The sequence below is a fragment of the Sinocyclocheilus grahami genome, unplaced genomic scaffold (assembly GCF_001515645.1).
Source record: "Sinocyclocheilus grahami isolate Dianchi unplaced genomic scaffold, SAMN03320097.WGS_v1.1 scaffold727.1, whole genome shotgun sequence".
Lineage (NCBI taxonomy): Eukaryota > Metazoa > Chordata > Actinopteri > Cypriniformes > Cyprinidae > Sinocyclocheilus > Sinocyclocheilus grahami.
In genome coordinates, this window is record NW_015505906.1 from 442,114 (window position 1) to 461,658 (window position 19,545).

Below are 19,545 nucleotides of genomic sequence, written 5' to 3' on the forward strand. Positions count from 1 at the left end.
AGCGTATTTTGCAGTATTAAACACGTATTTATACCGATTTCATCAGGCTCCGAAAATTCTTCAAAAAGAACACAAAGAATGGCCTTCTCAGCTGCCATAGTTGCAACTCTTGAGTCATCAGAACAGTGTTCAACGCACCACCGTTTCCGCTTAAAAACGTTTTGCACCGTTTTGTTGGGGCTGAACGCAGCCCTGATACCAAGATAAAGGACTGGGGGTCTGGGAAAGCTATAAATATAACATTAAAATGGACATTAAAATAATTATTGATTATATATATAATTTCATAAAATATACATAACAGAAAAATGTTGTTCTGTGTTTGGAACAATGCTGCTAAATCTTAAACACTTGGAAATATGTATTTATTCAAAGCCTAGTTTGGCTGAAACGCGTAGTTTCCACCAAAAATAAAATAAAAATAAATAATTTACCAAATGCTTCAAAAGTCATCGGCTGTCAGTTGAGTATATTCAGGAACTGGGAAGGACAAACAAACAAACAAATAAATAAATAAATAAATTCGATTTATTAAATAAAAGTGAGGCTTTTTCAAATTAGCTTATAATGATCTAAAAGTGAAATCAATTTATGGCTTATAGAGTTTTACATTTTCCAACTGGTTAATGTTGGGCTTAGATTTAAAACATCTATACTAATATGCTTAAAAGGTCATATATATAAAAACCTTCAAAGTGACAGTAAGATCAAACTCTAAATCCTTGTTTTCGGGTTGGGAGTTCAGCCTTCCTGGACTGTATACAGTTCACCACAAGATGCCGCTATAGACCTAAATATGCCACACCATGCGAAAGTAAACAAACCTTAATGTGTGCAAATAAATGGACTGTTTATGAATTGGGCAGAAATTCGACTTCTTCGTGAAACCACTTTATGTTTTTATTTGTATCACTCTTTTGGTAGATTTCGCGTTCACCTGTGTTTTTCATTCCCTGTAGCATTCTTCCAAATTAAGCACCTTTTTCCACATGCTGTGGTTTGTTTATTAGCAGATCTTACACGTGGTTTATTTTAAGCTAATAATAAAAAAACCTGTATAGTTGTATAGTAGAATGTGTTACACAAAAATGTAAAGACCAGAGTGAGAATCTTTACTATGATTGTAGTGATGATCGACCTCTCGACCTCTGATAAATGATTGGCCTGGTTATTGGCAAGGATTTATACCAGCCTTGTGCTCACCACAAGACTAAAAGAGAGGAATGAACTTGTAAAGTGCAACAATCAATGTACACTGTTCAGTTAGAGTTAAAAACAATATTTAATTACTTACATATTTTCATACATGGTTTGAAAGGTTTGTGCAATATTATTAATGTTTTTGTAAAGACTATTTTAAAACAGTGAATTGCTTTATTTATTTTTTTCTCAGCTAGATGCATTTGGCTTTGCGTGTTCAGCCCAAGCAAAGATGAATGGAGCAATTTTCACCTTCTGGAGATCAGATGACTGAAGTTAGTAACCATCACCCAACAGATGCTGAAGATTAAAGTGCTTTATCCTGGATATGTGTTAGGTAAATGCTGTGTAAGAACATGGATGAGTGCTTTTGATGTGTAAACATAAGGCATCTGAATGGTGAGCTAATGTCTGTTAGCGTTTACTGTTTAAATCTTTATACTGCAGTCTGCTTTTTGTCCCCAAACACCTCCTATTGGGGGAATTGGAGCATGAGACGGATGGCGAACCAGACTTCATGCTGCAGACAGTCAGAAAAGGGCAATATGTAAATGGCGGTGAATGTAGGTATGTTTATGTGTATGCAGTCACACATTCAGATTTGCTCCACACATTGATATATGATTTGTCATATCCTTTATTGTGCTAAGAATAAAGCAAAGCAATTAAACATAAGGCATCTGAATGGTGAGCTAATGTCTGTTAGCGTTTACTGTTTAAATCTTTATACTGCAGTCTGCTTTTTGTCCCCAAACACCTCCTATTGGGGGAATTGGAGCATGAGACGGATGGCGAACCAGACTTCATGCTGCAGACAGTCAGAAAAGGGCAATATGTAAATGGCGGGAATGTAGGTATGTTTATGTGTATGCAGTCACACATTCAGATTTGCTCCACACATTGATATATGATTTGTCATATCCTTTATTGTGCTAAGAATAAAGCAAAGCAATTCCAGAAAGGTTCTTCAGATGTTGAAGGTTCTTTATGGAACCATTTAGACAAAAAGGTTCTTCTATGGCATCTTTATTTTTAAGAGTGTCTTAAGACTGTTGTTGTCTTATGCTCAGTGGCGCAGAACACACACACAGTCAACCAGCAAACTCTCCTCCCCCTTGACGCACACCTAGCCAAATTCCCACGCAAGACACAGAGGCAATTTACAGTTCTTTTAACCATGTGCAGTTGATCCTGTAATTATCATAATTTATGTGATCACTTATCACACTGGGCCATCGACACCTGCTCTCTCTCTAAAATTGTGTAATATTTAAAGTGACATTAAAATCGATGTCATTCGACATGGAATGGGAAAGACAAATGGATTGCTGGCATATTTTTAATAATATGCCCTGGAGACTGTAACATGTATTTAAGTGGTAGAAGACTTGTTATTACATAAGTTGATGGCTTGATTACGCTCGCGGATGTCAAGTCTCCCTCGCGCGCAAGAGAAGCGCATAGCATAGTCTGCCGAGAGCGCGTGAGTCAGTTCGCGTGCAAAGAGAAAATCCCGAAGATCTTTTAACATAACGCTCGTGTTTGTTATCTCTGAAAAGCAACGTAACCGAACCGCTCTTCAGACGTAAGACATGTTTGAAGTTTCACAATCTGGGGGCTTAAGAAGCCCTGGATAACTCGTCGCGTAGTACTCAAATCAGTTTGTCTTAGTCGCAGCCAGGGACTGTCATGAAGTGTGCGGGGGAAATGGACCTGTAAAGGCGCGATCTTTGCCTGTCAGTTGGTGCAAGTGTGGACGGAGGGGCTCGTTCAGGAGATGGCAGCTCCGATGGCTTCAGGACTTTGGTTTGGACTAGTGCTCACTGTGGCGAGTAAGCATGCAGCTCTTTTTCCCATTGATGTGTGCTACTTTCAATAATCAATTACTTTATCATCAAAAATAACACTCTTAACAGTTTAATACGTCTTTTTTTGTTTGTTAAAAGGCTAGGTAAAGTGTGTTTTACGTCTAGACACAATAACCAGTCAAGATGTGTCAGTCATAAATTGTTAAATAAGAGCATTGAAAAAAAATTTATTACGGGGGAAATGGATTATTTATTTAATTGAATCAATATAAATTGTTATAATGTAAATCAATCAGTTATTTAAGACTGACTGGTCTTAATATGTTATGAGACTTGAGCTAGATCAATTTCATTGAATTTATAATAATTTATTAAATTAATAGCTCTTTCTAAATAATATATGTACAAAATATGGTGGTTGCAACTGTATTATCGGAGGTAGTGCATGCTTTTCTGACGCTTTGATTTCAGAAGGGAAAACAAGAATGAAATAGCTCTGGTTATGTGACTATTTTATTTACACTAGACATGAAAAAGATTCACATGAAATCAATACAACTTGTACTTTAATTTATAGTTGACAACTCATTGCAAAATACATCAGGAAGTCTCTTTAGACCTGTAAGCAGTGGGATTAAAGGGGTTAAATTGGGTCAGTTCACATAATGGCACGTTCTCTGTGTCCCATAGCTCACTTCACTCACAGATCTGTTTCCAACTGTGAAGAATCACTTCAGTGCCCACACAGCAGAGTCTTTTGTGAGTGCATCATGTTTCATTGAGTATGAAGGATGACTTTATTACTTAAAAATCATTGATCAGTTTCACTCTGAACATGAAATAGCTATTAGATAATTTACAATCAATTGGTATTTAGAATAGACCCTTCATCATGGTTGCATAGCCATATGTTTTCTTGATCTCCATGTAGTAGTGAAGGGAAACATGAGCATATGCTATACAGTATTATACAGTATTAGAGTGTCTGTTTCATACTTATGCTAACTCTGTCATAACTCTGATTAGATCTTTTGCTCAGTGAGTCAGAGCTGCAGAGAGGGTCTCTTAAACACGTTCATGAATGTGTGCACGCACACACATACAGAATAAACCTAGACTTCAGAATAGCTTGTTGCTGTGAAGGACAGCTTTTATTGAAGTCTTGTTTGTGCACAGAACTCCATTGAATATATTTTGTCAATAAATGCCTAAATTGACTCGTTTTATAGCTTGCATGTATTATCGAAGCAGTTGCATATTGCACAAATATATTACGACTGGCTGAAGCAAAAAGAGCTGCTTTTTTGTGGTGTATAGAGGCAGTGTTTTAAGTGAACTCTATTACTAATTACTTTTTTTTATTACACATTGAATTCTAACAAAAAGTAAAGTAAGCTCTTGTATAAGCTGTGGATAAGGACTGGGCTACATTTCCAACTCTTGTGATTTGCCATTAGCAGTATTGATCCCTGTATCAGTGCTTCCATTAATGCTTTTTATTGCTGAAGTATTTCCACTCATACACTCACTAAAAACAATAAAAAAAATATTGTGAAATATTATTACAAAATATTTTAAAATGTAATTTATTCCTGTGGTGGCAAAGCTGAATTTTCAGCAGACATTACTCCAGTCTTATTTGTCACATAATCATTCAGAAATCATCCTAATATGCTTATTTGGTGCTCAAGAAACATTTCCCATTATTATTATCGATTTTGAAAGCAGTTTTGCCGCTCAATATGTTTGCGGAAACTGTGATACATTTTTTTCAGGATTCTTTGTTAAATATAAAGTTAAAAACAGCATTTATTATATATATATTTTTTAACATTATAAATGTTTTTACAGTCACTTTTGATCAGTTTAATGCATTCTTACTGAATAAAAATATTATATTTGAATAAATGTAGTATAGTATTAAAGTATTAACACATTAAGACCTCAAAAAGGCTTGAAACAACATGCTCTGCCCAATAAATGGAAGCTAGGCTACATAATCCCAATATGTTGAAAAGAATAAGTGATTAACAAGCCATCAATGTGCAATAATGGGGGTTCAGTCTCTGTAGGAATTGTGAAAATATGTTCTGGGATTCCAGAAAAAGTGTGATATACATACTAAAACCCCCACACAGTCTCAGATTCTTAAACTAATGAAAACTGAAATGTGGGGAAAAGCCTTCAGCAGAAAGAAAGCATCGGAGCGAGGGTGAGAGAAAGACCGAAACACTCTCTTTTAGAGGTGAAGGGTAGCATGAAGTGGATTTGACTCTCTCACATACTGAAATTGCGGCACTAGGGTAACTGTTGGGCCATAGCTAGTGAATATGTGTATATGTATTTGGGTAAGATGTTTGATGCAGTGGAGCTTGGCTGCAGATGGAGTAGCTTTTAATAATTTAGTTGGTGGATATTTATGCCACTCAAACACTGATACACTGGTTAAGCTGTCAAAACAGAAGAGCATAGTTGTATTTAACTTAGAAGTGTTTATGTGTAAGTCGGTGTACTAGTGCTAATATTGAATGCTATGTTATTATTTTGTATGCCTAGTAAAGTACTCTGCAGACTAGGTCTGTGTGTGTTTGTCTGTGTTGGTGTGTATCTGTTACTGCTGTCTGTGTGATGAGGCAGGTTATATTTTAGTGCAGCTGAATTATTCACAGAGTTGAAGTGCACCGGGCTGGAAAAGCTCAGTGCATGCAACTGTGAGTGTGTGTGTGTGTGTGTGTGTGTTGTTTTGTATAATTTTGAGATGGTCCAAGTGTGTTTTTCTTTCCAAGCCCCAGTCCTGCCTTGGTTGTTTAGGAGTGCGTGTATTTTTGTGAAGAGCCCTGAAGCAGGACATGGGGCTTGTCTGATTAAGTCAGGGGTTTAGTAACACTTTTATCATAGGGGTTTCCACAAATATTAGTCACCACTCTAGACAGCATCCACCATACTAAACAGTCATTTTAAACAAGACAGTGTGTTTATGCTGAAGATGTTATAATCTCGAACCATTAGTATACAGTTTTTTTGTGTGTTATTATTATTATATTGGGTAATGTGTTAATTAATTAATGAATGCAATCTTCACTGTAGTGGAGTCTCAGTTGGAAGCAGTTGCTCTAAGAAAGGAAGTACACTGATTGACAGTTCAGTTGCACCTCCCAATGTGCGTTCCTTCATACAGAGTTTGGAGAAAAAACATCTGATATTACAGTAAAATGTTTTTTATACTTAAACTTTGAGATATATACGAATTCAACCTTTTACTGTTTTAAAAAAAATAAGTAAATAAGTCTTGTTTTTTCCAGACTAATAGATTGTTCAAACACACTGGTGTTGAGAACAGTTTGCATTCTTTCATAATTATGGAAGCCACCTAAATGAATGAATGAATGAATGAATGCATATTGTGAAATTAAGCATAAATAAAAAGTTGAGATATAAAGTCGCAATTGTGAGTCACAATTGGGAGAATTTAGGAGAAGTCAAAACTGTTAGTAACAATTACAAGAAATATAAACACACTTGAGATAAATAGTTGCAGTGACTTTTTAAATTTTTAACTCGGAAGCAGAAACTATGGAAGCCCGTTTCTGCCATCGTATAAAAAAGTAATCGTGACTTTTTATTTCCCAATTAATTTTTCCTGCAATTCTGACTTTATAGTGGACTTTTGTTTGAAAAGAAAGTCAGAATTGCGAAGTATGAACTCATGGTTTTCTTGGTTTCTCATAATTCTGAGCCTACCTCTTGCAATTCTGACTAGAATTACTTCTAGTAATACTAGTAATACTTCCATACAGAATTGCTCATCAAGAACTAAAAAGGCTTAATAGGTTATATATATTTTTACATAACAGTTATATTATACTGTACTTATATGTTTTGAATATGCAAGTAAACAAACCAACAAAAAAACACTTTCTTCAAAATTATTATAATTTTTTTGTCAAATTAAAATATCTTCTAGTAATCTGATTATTACTGACTAGAAGATGTTCCAATATGTTGCCCATAATGCGTAACATGAAACAACTGAAAACTAACATGGTTACCTCTGTGTTTTGTAGTGTTCATTTATGGCCATATCATTTTGCTCACTAAACCCTCATTATGATAATTACGGTCAGACTCTGCTTTTATATGCTGTTAGGCCTGTCACAATAATTAATATATCGACTTATCGCGCAATATATGTACATGACTCAATAATTTAAGGATATTAATATATTGCCTATTATATTTACTTAAAAAAATTATTTCACCATGTTTTGTACATTCCACTTGCGCCTGTGTCTTTTGCAACTTTTCGTACATAAAGTGGTGTAGTCATGAGGTCCTAGTTCAAATTTAAAAAATGCTTCTACAAAAAAAGTTTCATCTGCAGATATGGTCTTGTTTAGGGATCTGTGTCTTTGTGCATACGGACATCTGACTGCTAAGCAATGAATGTGTTTTTCAGCAGTAGTGCGCACCCTTAATTTACAAATCTGAAAAAATCTGTTGATGGAAAAATCTCCATACAAGTTATTTGTGCATTTTTCTTTTTTTCTACTTGTTACTTTGCACTTTTTGTTAGAAAATTTTTATTTACTATTTATTCAGGTTTTTAAGGTATCTAATATTTTGATACTTAATTTCCATGATCTAAATATTCTTAAAAATTAAAAGTTTGTTGTCATTTGGAAGTGTGTAGGCCATCCTGCATTATTATGCTGTTACGTTATGATTATATATTCAGTGGCATAAAATTGTATTTTAAATGACAATAATAGCGCTTATCGCAATTATTTCTGGGGCGATATATCGCACAACAAAAAGTTGTTGTCGTGAGAGGCCTATATGCTGTAATATGAGAGCTTGTGATAAAGAGAATGTGTGCTGATGGGGCAGTGATGGGCTGAACAGCTGACTCATGTTTGGCATTAAAGAATGATCGTCCCCATGGGGTCTTAATGAGAGATGTGGCATAGGGCTTCTGTGACCCTCTGCATGCTGTCTGTGAATCATGAGGATTGTTGCTTCGGTGCATCTTATTTACAGATGAATGGGGCTCATTATGTAACTGTCTGGATTCATAATAATGGATGTGTTAATTCTTTTGAAGGGATAATGAAATTTGACATTTAAAAGAGACGTTAACCATAGGTAGCATCAATATGCTGTAGCGAATCAGCTCAAGGGGAAATATCAATAATTAATCATAACTAGTTATAATTAATTATAAATATTTAGATCCGCTGTAAGTATTTACTTGACCTCTCAGGGTCAGCTGTCTGTCAATTCTAAGAACGTTAATTTCCTGGTTAAGGGAAATAACTTTCTTACTGTACAATTCTACACAGAGCCTGTAGCATAAATCTGCATGATTAAGGGACTCCAGTTATGAGCAAACAATGAACAACGTCAAGTGTGATACAAATAAGACTTTATTAACTACATAAACACTTAAACTAGTCTAACATACACATACACACACGCATACAGTTGGTATAGGAAAAGGAGTTAAAGTTTAGGCAGTAAAAAGAAGAGAAATAAAAATATCGTACCATTTGATATTCAGCAGATCTACAGCCTGAAGGAAACATCAGATTCTTAGTTCAAACACACCTTTGTAAAAAGGTGCAAATGATACCTAATGTATCAATTAATAAGACTAAGTTTGATACTTGCACGTCTTGTCTGTCTGAAAGAGAAGCTTGATGCAATCTGAAGGCTCAAGTTGATCTTTGCTGAAGTTGGTTGATGGAAAAAGAACCAGTTTGAGTCAGAAAATCCCGGTGAATGGAAAGTCAAGGCCGAAGCCTGGCACGAACTTAGCGGGTTGCAGAAGCGTTCTAGCTCATGTCCTCATCTTAGAATCTAACCGAACCGCAGCCTAGAGGCGGGTCACTGATGTGAGGCCTTTAAGGTCTGAGAAGATTCACGCCTCTCAAGATGGGCTTGTCCAATGAGAAAGGCTGAAATCCCAAGCGGGAGTTTGGAAATACTGGGGAGTTTTATGACCCCTTGTGTGAAAGCATGGTAGTTTGCATATGGAACTTGAATCGAAATTACTAAAGATTCTCAGAACACTAATATATTGCCTATGTACCAACATATAATATACACTCTCGTTTAGATCATCAGAAGACGAATTCATAGATACTAAACATGGTAGGATTACATATAGGTAAGATGACAGGAACAAGTGGTTCCATCATAAGCCTGCATAAACAGTATACAATATAAAAGGCAACACACACAATGACCTGAAGGATATGTGTGTTCATTCAAAGAAAGGTTTTCCTATGAATTAATTAGAGAAGAGTCCATTTTTACTGTGCATTGTGTCTCTTCCTATGGAAAATGTAGTGATTTTCTCTACCCACATTCCTTTGGGCAATAAAACCAGTGATATCAGCATTGGTTGCTATGGTGACCAGGGGCCTGGTGTCGTTCGCAGACATCCTGGCATCCAGTATGTTTATTGGGTCAGGGGTCTGTGACAATTTGTTAATCTAATGAATAACTGATTTGTTAAGTCAAATGAAAAATGGTGTGTCTGATTGGTCCAGACTCTACAATGCGCATAGAGAGATTAATAAAACTGATTTTTTTTTTTGCAGGAATATTTGTAGTAGGGCTGTCAGTTGAATAAATGAGTTAATTATAAGATTTGTGGATTAATTTGATATATCACTATTTGCTGAGAAACGAAATACAGAATACATCATTAAGATGGGTCATAAAGCAATGAATGGACATTAAGGAAACGTGAATTTAGAAGTTAATAAATTGTTATTTTATCTGTGTACAATTATCTGTGTACATACACAGTCAATTCAATCTCTGCCGTTTTGAATAATAGTCTCCAAAAATGTGTTCTCAAAAGATTGTTGAGTACGAAAACTTTCACTCTCAGCTTTGGGCAGTTCTTGGAGAGTTTCAGATTGGTTCTGCTTCGCTTGTTCAAATGGCTCCCAAAATGGCCTATCATGGCATTCATTTAATTTGTCACATGTTTTAGCTGTACTTGTTGAGCTGTTATTCAGATGGAGTATGTCTCTGAGCACAGGCTGGGTGATTGTGTGTTGAATGCAGACTGCTGCCCCAGTGCTTCTACTGTCAACTTTAATCTTGTAGTCTCTGTACTCACTGTCCCCGCAGTGCACTGCTTGTCCACATAGTGATGTCATTTGTCCTGACTTGCTGTCCCTTAGAGACAGCGGCACAGAAACACCAGTAGAGTTTTGGACTTTCTCTTTTCTTCTTTCTGAAACTTACTTTTTGACCTCTGTATAGTGTTCAAAATTACCCTTTTGTTACATGTGCCAATAACAAGTAAATAGAAAATCTTATAGTCATAAAATATTTTTATTGGCCATGAAACTTGTTCATGTTATTTCCTTAAAATATAGATCTGTGCATATGACCATGTATTTATCTAGCTGTTTTTATTTGGTTCTGGAGTTATAACAATAGTAGAAAATAACTCCTTTGTTAAACTTTTGTTGGTCAATTTTCCTTTAATGTAAAAGCTGTTAGAAGACACACAGCAGTCAGTGAGTTTTGGAAAGTTTAGATTTTTTTTTTCTCTTTTTTTAAAGTTACAACTACCCTTCAAAAATTTGGTGTTGGTAAGGTTTGTTAAAATATTTTTTAAGAATTCAAAAATATTATCCTTTTAACAATTTTAAGTCATTTTCTTTTTCCCCAAATAGTAGAAAATAACTCCTTTGTTAAACTTTTGTTGGTCAATTTTTCTTTAATGTAAAAGCTGTTAGAAGACACACAGCAGTCAGTGAGTTTTGGAAAGTTTAGATTTTTTTTCTCTCTTTTTTTAAAGTTACAACTACCCTTCAAAAATTTGGGGTTGGTAAGGTTTGTTAAAATATTTTTTAAGAATTCAAAAATATTATCCTTTTAACAATTTTAAGTCATTTTCTTTTTCCCCAAAAATGCTAGTTAATGTTATTTCATTGGATTTTGCTCACACAGGTTATAACAGCGTCACTATTTATTTTTTTATAATTTATTTACTTTTTGGGATGTTTTCCCCCCACCTTGTTACACTTGTGGTGTTAGTGGTCAAAAATGACAGGCCTACAAAAAATTGCTTGTATATTTCTTTTTATTCTTGTTATTGGATTCAATCTATTTATGAGTTTCTTTTCTTTTACATTTCCACAGGTTTTGTATTTCTTTATGGAACTGATTGATCGAAGGCATCATTGTTCTGACCTCAGTAAAAAAAAAAAAGAGGTGCATAAGCTCAGGTCAATGATGCCTACAAAACTTGTGCTAACTGAAAGAAAACAGTTTGACAAAAATATTAAATCCAAGGTTTGTTAATAATATAGCATAATGAGAAACAGTCATTTTTGACCAGGGACACCAAATTAGGTAAATGGTTTTTAACACAGCCCTAGGGTTTATTAATATATATATATATATATATATAAACCATGCATTATAACTGATTGATCGAAGGCATCATTGTTCTGACCTCAGTAAAAAAAAAAAAGAGGTGCATAAGCTCAGGTCAATGATGCCTACAAAACTTGTGCTAACTGAAAGAAAACAGTTTGACAAAAATATTAAATCCAAGGTTTGTTAATAATATAGCATAATGAGAAACAGTCATTTTTGACCAGGGACACCAAATTAGGTAAATGGTTTTTAACACAGCCCTAGGGTTTATTTATATATATATATATATATATATTTAAACCATGCATTATTTCCTTAAAAAAATACTGGTCAGTATTTACTGAACAAAAACCCAGTTTTACCCCAATTTGTCACTTGTGTTCATTTATAAATTTTGTGTTAATTTTGCATCATGAGTGTATTGATAGTGTTACAAAAGTTATTTAAATAAATCCCAAGTAAACCATTTCTTCCATTCAAATTCAAAACCTACATTTTTAACATGTTAATGTCTGGTTTTCAGCTGTATGGTGTGCCGAGGTGGAGGAACGTTTAGTAAACTATTTACTCTCCCCTGACCGATACAACAAGCTGATCCGTCCGGCAGTCAACAAGAGCCAGCAGGTCACCATTGCAATCCAAGTGTCCCTTGCCCAGCTCATCAGTGTGGTGGGTAGTTGGAACATGAAAAGCTGCCACACATGGCACATTTTATTAAATCACTTTTTGTAATATGTTAATGTTTGTATTTCAGAATGAGAGAGAGCAGATCATGACCACCAACTGTTGGCTCACCCAGGTATGAACAGTGGAACTTTTGTGTTTGGGTTGTATTATTATTATTATTATTAATAAAAGTCTTTCTAAGGTGTGTGTCATTTGCAGGTATGGAATGATTACCGGTTGATGTGGGATCCAGAGGAGTATGAAGGGATAAGAAAAGTGCGCCTTCCTTCCCAGCATATATGGCTGCCTGACATTGTTCTGTACAACAAGTGAGAAACTTTCTAGTAAAGAAAAATATTTTGTTCAGATTTTATTTTGACTTGTAAAAACATAAAGCAATAGTTTATGCAAAAATGAAAATTCTGTCATTATTTCAACTATTTTTGTTGATACACTGAAAGTCAATGGGGTCCAAAACCACACTGGACCTCATGGACTTTTATTGTATGGACAAGAACAATACACTTTTTTTTTTAAAAATATCTCCTTTTGTGTATTGTAGAAGAAAGTCATACAGGTTTGGAGTAAATTATGACAGAGTGTTCATTTTCTGCTGAACTACCCCTTTAAATAATTAATGTTTGTATTTCAGAATGAGAGAGAGCAGATCATGACCACCAACTGTTGGCTCACCCAGGTATGAACAGTGGAACTTTTGTGTTTGGGTTGTATTATTATTATTATTATTAATAAAAGTCTTTCTAAGGTGTGTGTCATTTGCAGGTATGGAATGATTACCGGTTGATGTGGGATCCAGAGGAGTATGAAGGGATAAGAAAAGTGCGCCTTCCTTCCCAGCATATATGGCTGCCTGACATTGTTCTGTACAACAAGTGAGAAACTTTCTAGTAAAGAAAAATATTTTGTTCAGATTTTATTTTGACTTGTAAAAACATAAAGCAATAGTTTATGCAAAAATGAAAATTCTGTCATTATTTCAACTATTTTTGTTGATACACTGAAAGTCAATGGGGTCCAAAACCACACTGGACCTCATGGACTTTTATTGTATGGACAAGAACAATACACTTTAAAAAAAAAAATATCTCCTTTTGTGTATTGTAGAAGAAAGTCATACAGGTTTGGAGTAAATTATGACAGAGTGTTCATTTTCTGCTGAACTACCCCTTTAAATAATTTAGAAAAGGCTTTATTTATTCAAAGGTTGAATCCTTACAAAAAATACAGGTTGCAGCAGGAGACTTTTATTATAATGCTGCGTCAATGCAGGATTTGGAGGGGGTTTCACCTTTACCAAGGACAGAGTTACTGCGTTAATCTCAGGAATTGAGACTGAGATTAGAATGACAGTGTTTTTTTGCATGATGTTGAGCTGGCACTCAGGATAAGAGTATCAGCTTCAACTTTCACCTTTATTATGCACTTTATTATGCACACAAGCACAATAGGATACTTTGCTTTTTGTATTTAAAACAACTAATTTAAATGTGTTTGTCATTATTTAGTGCTGATGGGACATATGAAGTGTCTTTCTACTCCAATGCGGTTGTGTCAAATAACGGTGAGGTTGCCTGGCTACCACCAGCCATTTATAAAAGTGCCTGTAAAATTGAGGTCCGGGACTTCCCCTTTGACCAGCAAAACTGCACACTCAAGTTCCGCTCATGGACTTATGACCACACAGAAATCGACCTCATCTTGCTTTCGGACTTTGCCAGCCGAGATGACTTCAAGCCAAGTGGTGAGTGGGATATTGTCTCGTTGCCTGGTCGCAAAAACGAAGACCCTAATGACGCCACATATTTGGATATAACGTATGATTTTATCATCAGACGTAAACCGCTGTTCTACACCATTAACTTAATCATCCCATGTGTTCTCATCACTTCACTGGCCATCTTAGTTTTTTACCTACCGTCAGACTGTGGGGAGAAGATGACTTTGTGTATTTCTGTTCTTCTGGCCTTAACTGTGTTCCTCTTGCTTATTTCCAAAATCGTACCACCGACCTCACTCGCTGTGCCCCTCATTGGAAAGTACTTGATGTTCTCCATGGTCTTGGTGACTTTTTCAATTGTTACAAGTGTGTGTGTGCTAAACGTGCACCATCGTTCCCCAAGCACACACACAATGCCCAAATGGGTCAAATACTACTTTGTGTTCCGTTTGCCTGCTTTTCTATTCATGCGACGACCGGGAGAGTCCAACAAATTTCGCAGGAAGCACCAGCAGTGCTCTTCATCTGATCTCCCAGCAAAAAGTGAGGCGGATGAGACTGATTCCACCTTCTTTGTCAATGAAGATGCCAAGCACATTGGTTGGAGACCTGACGAGTTGCAGGAAAACACAGAATTTCGTAAGCGAATGTCGGTAAAGTGCTCTGCAGACATGGAGGAGGCTGTGAAGGGGGTCCGATATATCGCTGACAAGTTGAAAAATGAGGATGATGATGAAGGGGTGAGTGCTGGATTGAGTTTCACTTAAATAAACTGAATTTGTGTATTTTTATACTTTTATATATATCAATCAAATTATATTTTGTATATATTTATTTATACTATTTATTTATAATTGACTACTTGTCAAATAATTGCAATTTTAAATGTTTTCATATGACAGAAAAAAATAGTACAATTTAAAAATAAATTTTTTCAGCATTGTTACAAAACAAAATTATCTTTCAAATGTTTTTTTGGAACTTTCCATTCATCAAAGAATCCTGAAAAAAGTTGGTCACAGTTTCCACAAAATATTAAGCAGCACAACTGTTTTTTGAGCACCAAATCAGCATATTAGAATGATTTCTGAAGGATCACGTGACCCTGAAGACTGGAGTAAAGATGCTGAGAATTCAGCTTTAAAAAAAATTGCATAAAAAAAAAAAAAAAATATATATATATCACAAGATTACTGTTTTTACTGTTTTTTGTTTAAATAAATGCAGCCTTGGTGAACAAAAGAGACTTCATAAAAAAAATGACAACTTTTGAATGGTAGTGCACTTATATCACACATAAATTCAAATAAATCTGCATGTTCTCTCTTTCTCACAGATCATCGAGGACTGGAAATATGTGGCTATGGTGATTGACCGTCTGTTTCTGTGGATCTTTGTTTTAGTGTGTGTTGTAGGAACCGTCGGCCTCTTTATGCAGCCACTTTTCAAGAGCTATATCACACCCGCCACTGATGATTTGTAGATCACATAAAGTCAGACCAGCTACAACCCAACCCACATGGCTGTTTATTTTTAATGCACAATCTACTCTTATCACGAACTTGACATGACAACCTTCTCATTTCAATAAATATTGTAGCAAAAAACAACAACAATGGACTTTAAACCTGATACATTTCATACACGTTAAGCTCTGTGCACCATTCAGTGCACAATGGCACAAAATTCTTAGATGCTGTTTAGTCAGAGCACAATACTGGACATACACTGAATATTTAACTGCCCCTAACACTGACCTGAACTCAAAAACCCTTCAGAGCTGTCATTCAACCACAACATTTAGCCCTGGAGGCTTCAACATTCTCTAACCTCTCGTAGAAAATGAAGCTCCAAATCCCAAAATGGCTCCAAACCAACACTACCCTTGACTGGATTTGTCAAAACTGATTGTTTTTCTGAAGCATATTCAAATTTTCTGAAATTTCCAAATGCTTGTGTGCAGGATGTATTCAAATCTGCACAATTCTGTAAAAAAACACTTGTTTACATCAGAGAAACTCATCATAGACCTGTAATGTGTTTAAGGTGCTTTGACACATTAGGACTACAGTATGTACTGTGTCTTTAAAAACATCAATCATAGCTCAATAGCAATGTGGGTAATTATATTAATTCAATTAATAAGCTGTTTACTGGAATATAGATCTTAAACCTTAACATTCTATACACACATTATTACATATGTTATTTATTACACATTTTCACTTTCCCCCCCCCTTGTTATACTATTAGAATGGTTTAAACATTACATGAACAGCATCTTGCAACAGCATTTTGATTGACATTTACAGATTTTTGGATGTGCTGTCCTTGGAATGATTGATAAGTGCTTAATATGTAATTATTATCATAATGTTATTTTATTACGATGATCATGTGATGTATTAAGAATAAATGAAAACCATCCAAAAGTTTTGTCACTTTTGCACTTTAATTTACATAAATGTAGCTGCTAATGTATATTATGATTGCTGCAATATATTATTGAGTCATAAGGGCAAGGAAATGTGATTACAGCTAAGTTTTATATGCAGCATATGAATATTTGTTTAGAACTGTGTTGGGTTGTAAACGGTGCTTGATCTGTGCACGTCTCTCCTGATTCAGATGAGATGACTTCTTCACTTAAGAAAGCAATATTATAGATAGAGGACTCTAAACACAGCTTTTCAAACACAGCTTTTTGCTTCGCAAGATGTTGTAATTGAAGTTAATTGGCCTTGAGGTGTGTGAATTACTTGTGCATTGGGATGTTTTTATCAGCTGTTTGGACTCTGGTGAGCAAGTGATGTAATGCTAAATTTCTCCATATCTGTTCTGATGAAGAAACAAAGTCATCAACATCTTGGATGGCCAGAGGGTGAGCATTTTTTCACCAAATGTTAATTTTTGCGTGAACTATTCATTTAAAAACCTCTGGGTCATTAAAACCCTAAAATGACTTTAGGAAAGAATCTGCTGAAACTACATTTTTCTATGCTTCCACATGACTGCTTGTAACACACAACACTGGTAAGTAAAAAAAGCATGCATCTGCTATGCAGAAGGGGGTCTTTTAATCTTCTTATCACTTTAATCACCACTTCTACTTGCTGTGGGTGTCTTTTTGCTGTGTTAATTTCTGTGGACTCTAGAGATATTTTTAGTCTTTTTCAATGTTAACTCATCATGACTGTGACTGCTGATTTGACAGGTGGCGACAGTGCAGTCAGGGGAGTGTGCAAATGGAGGCTGAGATGCATTATTTAAAGGAGTGTATGAATATTTAAGTTATTTTAAATCTGTTTTTTGCTCTCTTCTGAAGACAGCAGTCTATGTGCAGATGCATGCAGACATGCATATGCAGTGCGGATGAAGGAAGCTAATCAGGACAGAATGTGAGTCAGCAACCATTAAATCATAATGCCAAATGTGGATGTGGTAAGACGAACATAAAGATTCATCCTTTTTTAAATCTAATTTGGAAGCCCAACTTTGATGACTGTGGGTTGATCTCTGTCCATGGTGCTGAAACACAACAGATAGAGCTGTCCATGGTTTTGAAAGCCAGTGGCTTATGAAGCCAATATATCTCTGTATATTAGGCATACATTAGTGGCATCTGAGTCTATATATAGAAAATATTGCCTTAACTTTTTTCCCCATTCTCCTGATTTTATTTTGCCTTGCTCTTTCTCTGAAAGGATTTTGTTGTTCAGAAGACTAATATGATGGGATGCTTAATTATTAACAGTGCAGAGATCCTGTGAGCTGGAGCATCTTAAACCATGTGCACCCTCAAAAATCCATTGGTGTACCATTTCTTTCTGTCATTAAATTATGCAAACTGAATTAATAGGAATTCAGCATATTTTGATGAAAATGTATTTGCTCAGCAAATGCTGCAGGTATTAATTTAATCTCATGTGCTCAAGCAATGGACAGACACACACACTAATATTCAGCACAGTAGTGATCCAAGCTGATTTGAGCCTGAATGTGAGTATATTATGTGTTCTATGCGTAAAACCTGCTTCATTGTGAGATTTCAATTCTGCATGAAATCTGTCAGCATCAAAATGCATTTTATTAATGCATCGACACAGCTAATTTGTAATAATAATCACCCAACCTGCAAATAAAGTGCACCACCAAGGCTTTGTTCCTCTCAATAATACTAATCAAAAAATGATGACGTCAGCTTACTGTTGTTACATGTACACCTTGCAATGTGATTTACTTGATAAGGGCTCAGACGTGCCTGTTTGATATTATTGATTTAAAACCTGCCTAAAGGCATAGGTGCCCAAGTGCCTCATAATTCACAGTATTAGATGGCTTTAAAAGTGGTTATGCTGGACATTTATCAAAAGATATAGCCAATGATTTTGAGGGTTATGGAAAATAAATAAGGACAGCTATTATTATGCAGGCTGAGTCACCCCTCTCAGCACTGCTCTTTCTCAAATATCTCATAATCTCATAAAAATAAAAAACGAATGACCAGGCTTTTCCCAGTGTGGTTCTTTATTTGTTTGTTTGACAGAATTTGTTAGAATCCAACCACTAGAATTAACTATTAATTATTAGTTAAGACATATATTGAATCTCTCACACACACACATAAATTTCAGTTGTTTATGGCACATCTTTCTGTCTTCTCTGTTTATGAATTCAGGATGAGAAAAAACAACTCATGACCACTAACGTATGGCTATGGCAAATATGTAACCACAAACATAACTGTAAAAATGTGTTGTCTTGGAAATTAAGAATGGGCTGCATGTGGAAACATCTAAATTAACTGTTTATTAATAATAATAATAATAATTTATATTTTTTATTTTATTGATTTTCCCCCCAATCTTAAACAGTTTAAAATTGTTCATGGAGAAAAATTATAGAAAATGCATATGATGCAGAAATGCAGCAGGGTTATTATTAAACCTAAACCAAAACCATAACCCCCCCCCCCACAAAACACATTTTTGTTACTTGAAATATAATTTAACTGAAACAAAATCACTTATTTTATTTACTTATTTTCTTTTATACACTGCAAAAAATGCTTTTCTATCTTAGATCTTTTGTCTTGTTTCCAGAAAAATAATCTTAATTCAAACAGAAAACAAGATTATTTTTCTTACCCCATTGGCAGATTATTTTGCTTGTTTCAAGCAAAAACTCACTTCAATTCGACTTGTTTTTTCTGAAAACAAGACAATAATTTTTACTTGTCTAGAAAATCCTTCTTGATTTAAGAATTTTTAGATATTTTGGCTGGAAACAAGACTAAAGATCTAAGCTAGAAAAGCATTTTTTGCAGTGTATTACCTATATACTTATTTTACTTATTTTATTTTCACTTTTATTTCAGAGAATTCCCAATGCAACATTTCTCATTTTCATTTAGTTTAACCTCATGTACTAAAATAACAAAAAATTTACTGAAATAATGAATAAAAACAATTTAGACTTTAAAAAATAAAATAGTATCTCGATACGAAAATAACACTGAAGTGCAGCAATCATAGCATTTATCTGTGAATGCTACATTACATTGACAATAGTACAGTAATGAATCAAAAACTGAAGAAATTGAACATTTTTGTCATAATGAACCCAAAATTATGATCTGGGTTTGTAGGAATGGCTGGATTATAAACTGCGTTGGAATCCTGAGAATTATGGTGGTATCACCTCTATCAGAGTCCCTTCAGAGAGCAT

General features: G+C 35.0%; 1 protein-coding gene across 2 annotated transcripts; it reads left to right on the forward strand.

Annotated features, from left to right (window-relative positions):
- Window positions 1-1,427: 1,427 nt before the first annotated feature.
- On the forward strand, window positions 1,428-15,350 carry LOC107560452 (neuronal acetylcholine receptor subunit beta-2-like). 2 transcript variants are annotated; one of them, XM_016244643.1, is made up of 7 exons: window positions 1,428-1,537; window positions 1,648-1,767; window positions 11,938-12,083; window positions 12,169-12,213; window positions 12,300-12,409; window positions 13,607-14,558; window positions 15,155-15,350. In XM_016244643.1, exons 2-7 carry the CDS (start codon window positions 1,752-1,754, stop codon window positions 15,299-15,301), a joined length of 1,416 nt encoding a protein of 471 aa, XP_016100129.1. In that variant the 5' UTR covers window positions 1,428-1,537; window positions 1,648-1,751; the 3' UTR covers window positions 15,302-15,350. The 2 variants fall into 2 exon arrangements, with proteins under 2 accessions (XP_016100129.1, XP_016100127.1); XM_016244641.1 differs by lacking the exons at window positions 1,428-1,537; window positions 1,648-1,767 and adding an exon at window positions 2,636-3,032.
- The last annotated feature ends 4,195 nt before the right edge of the window (window positions 15,351-19,545 follow it).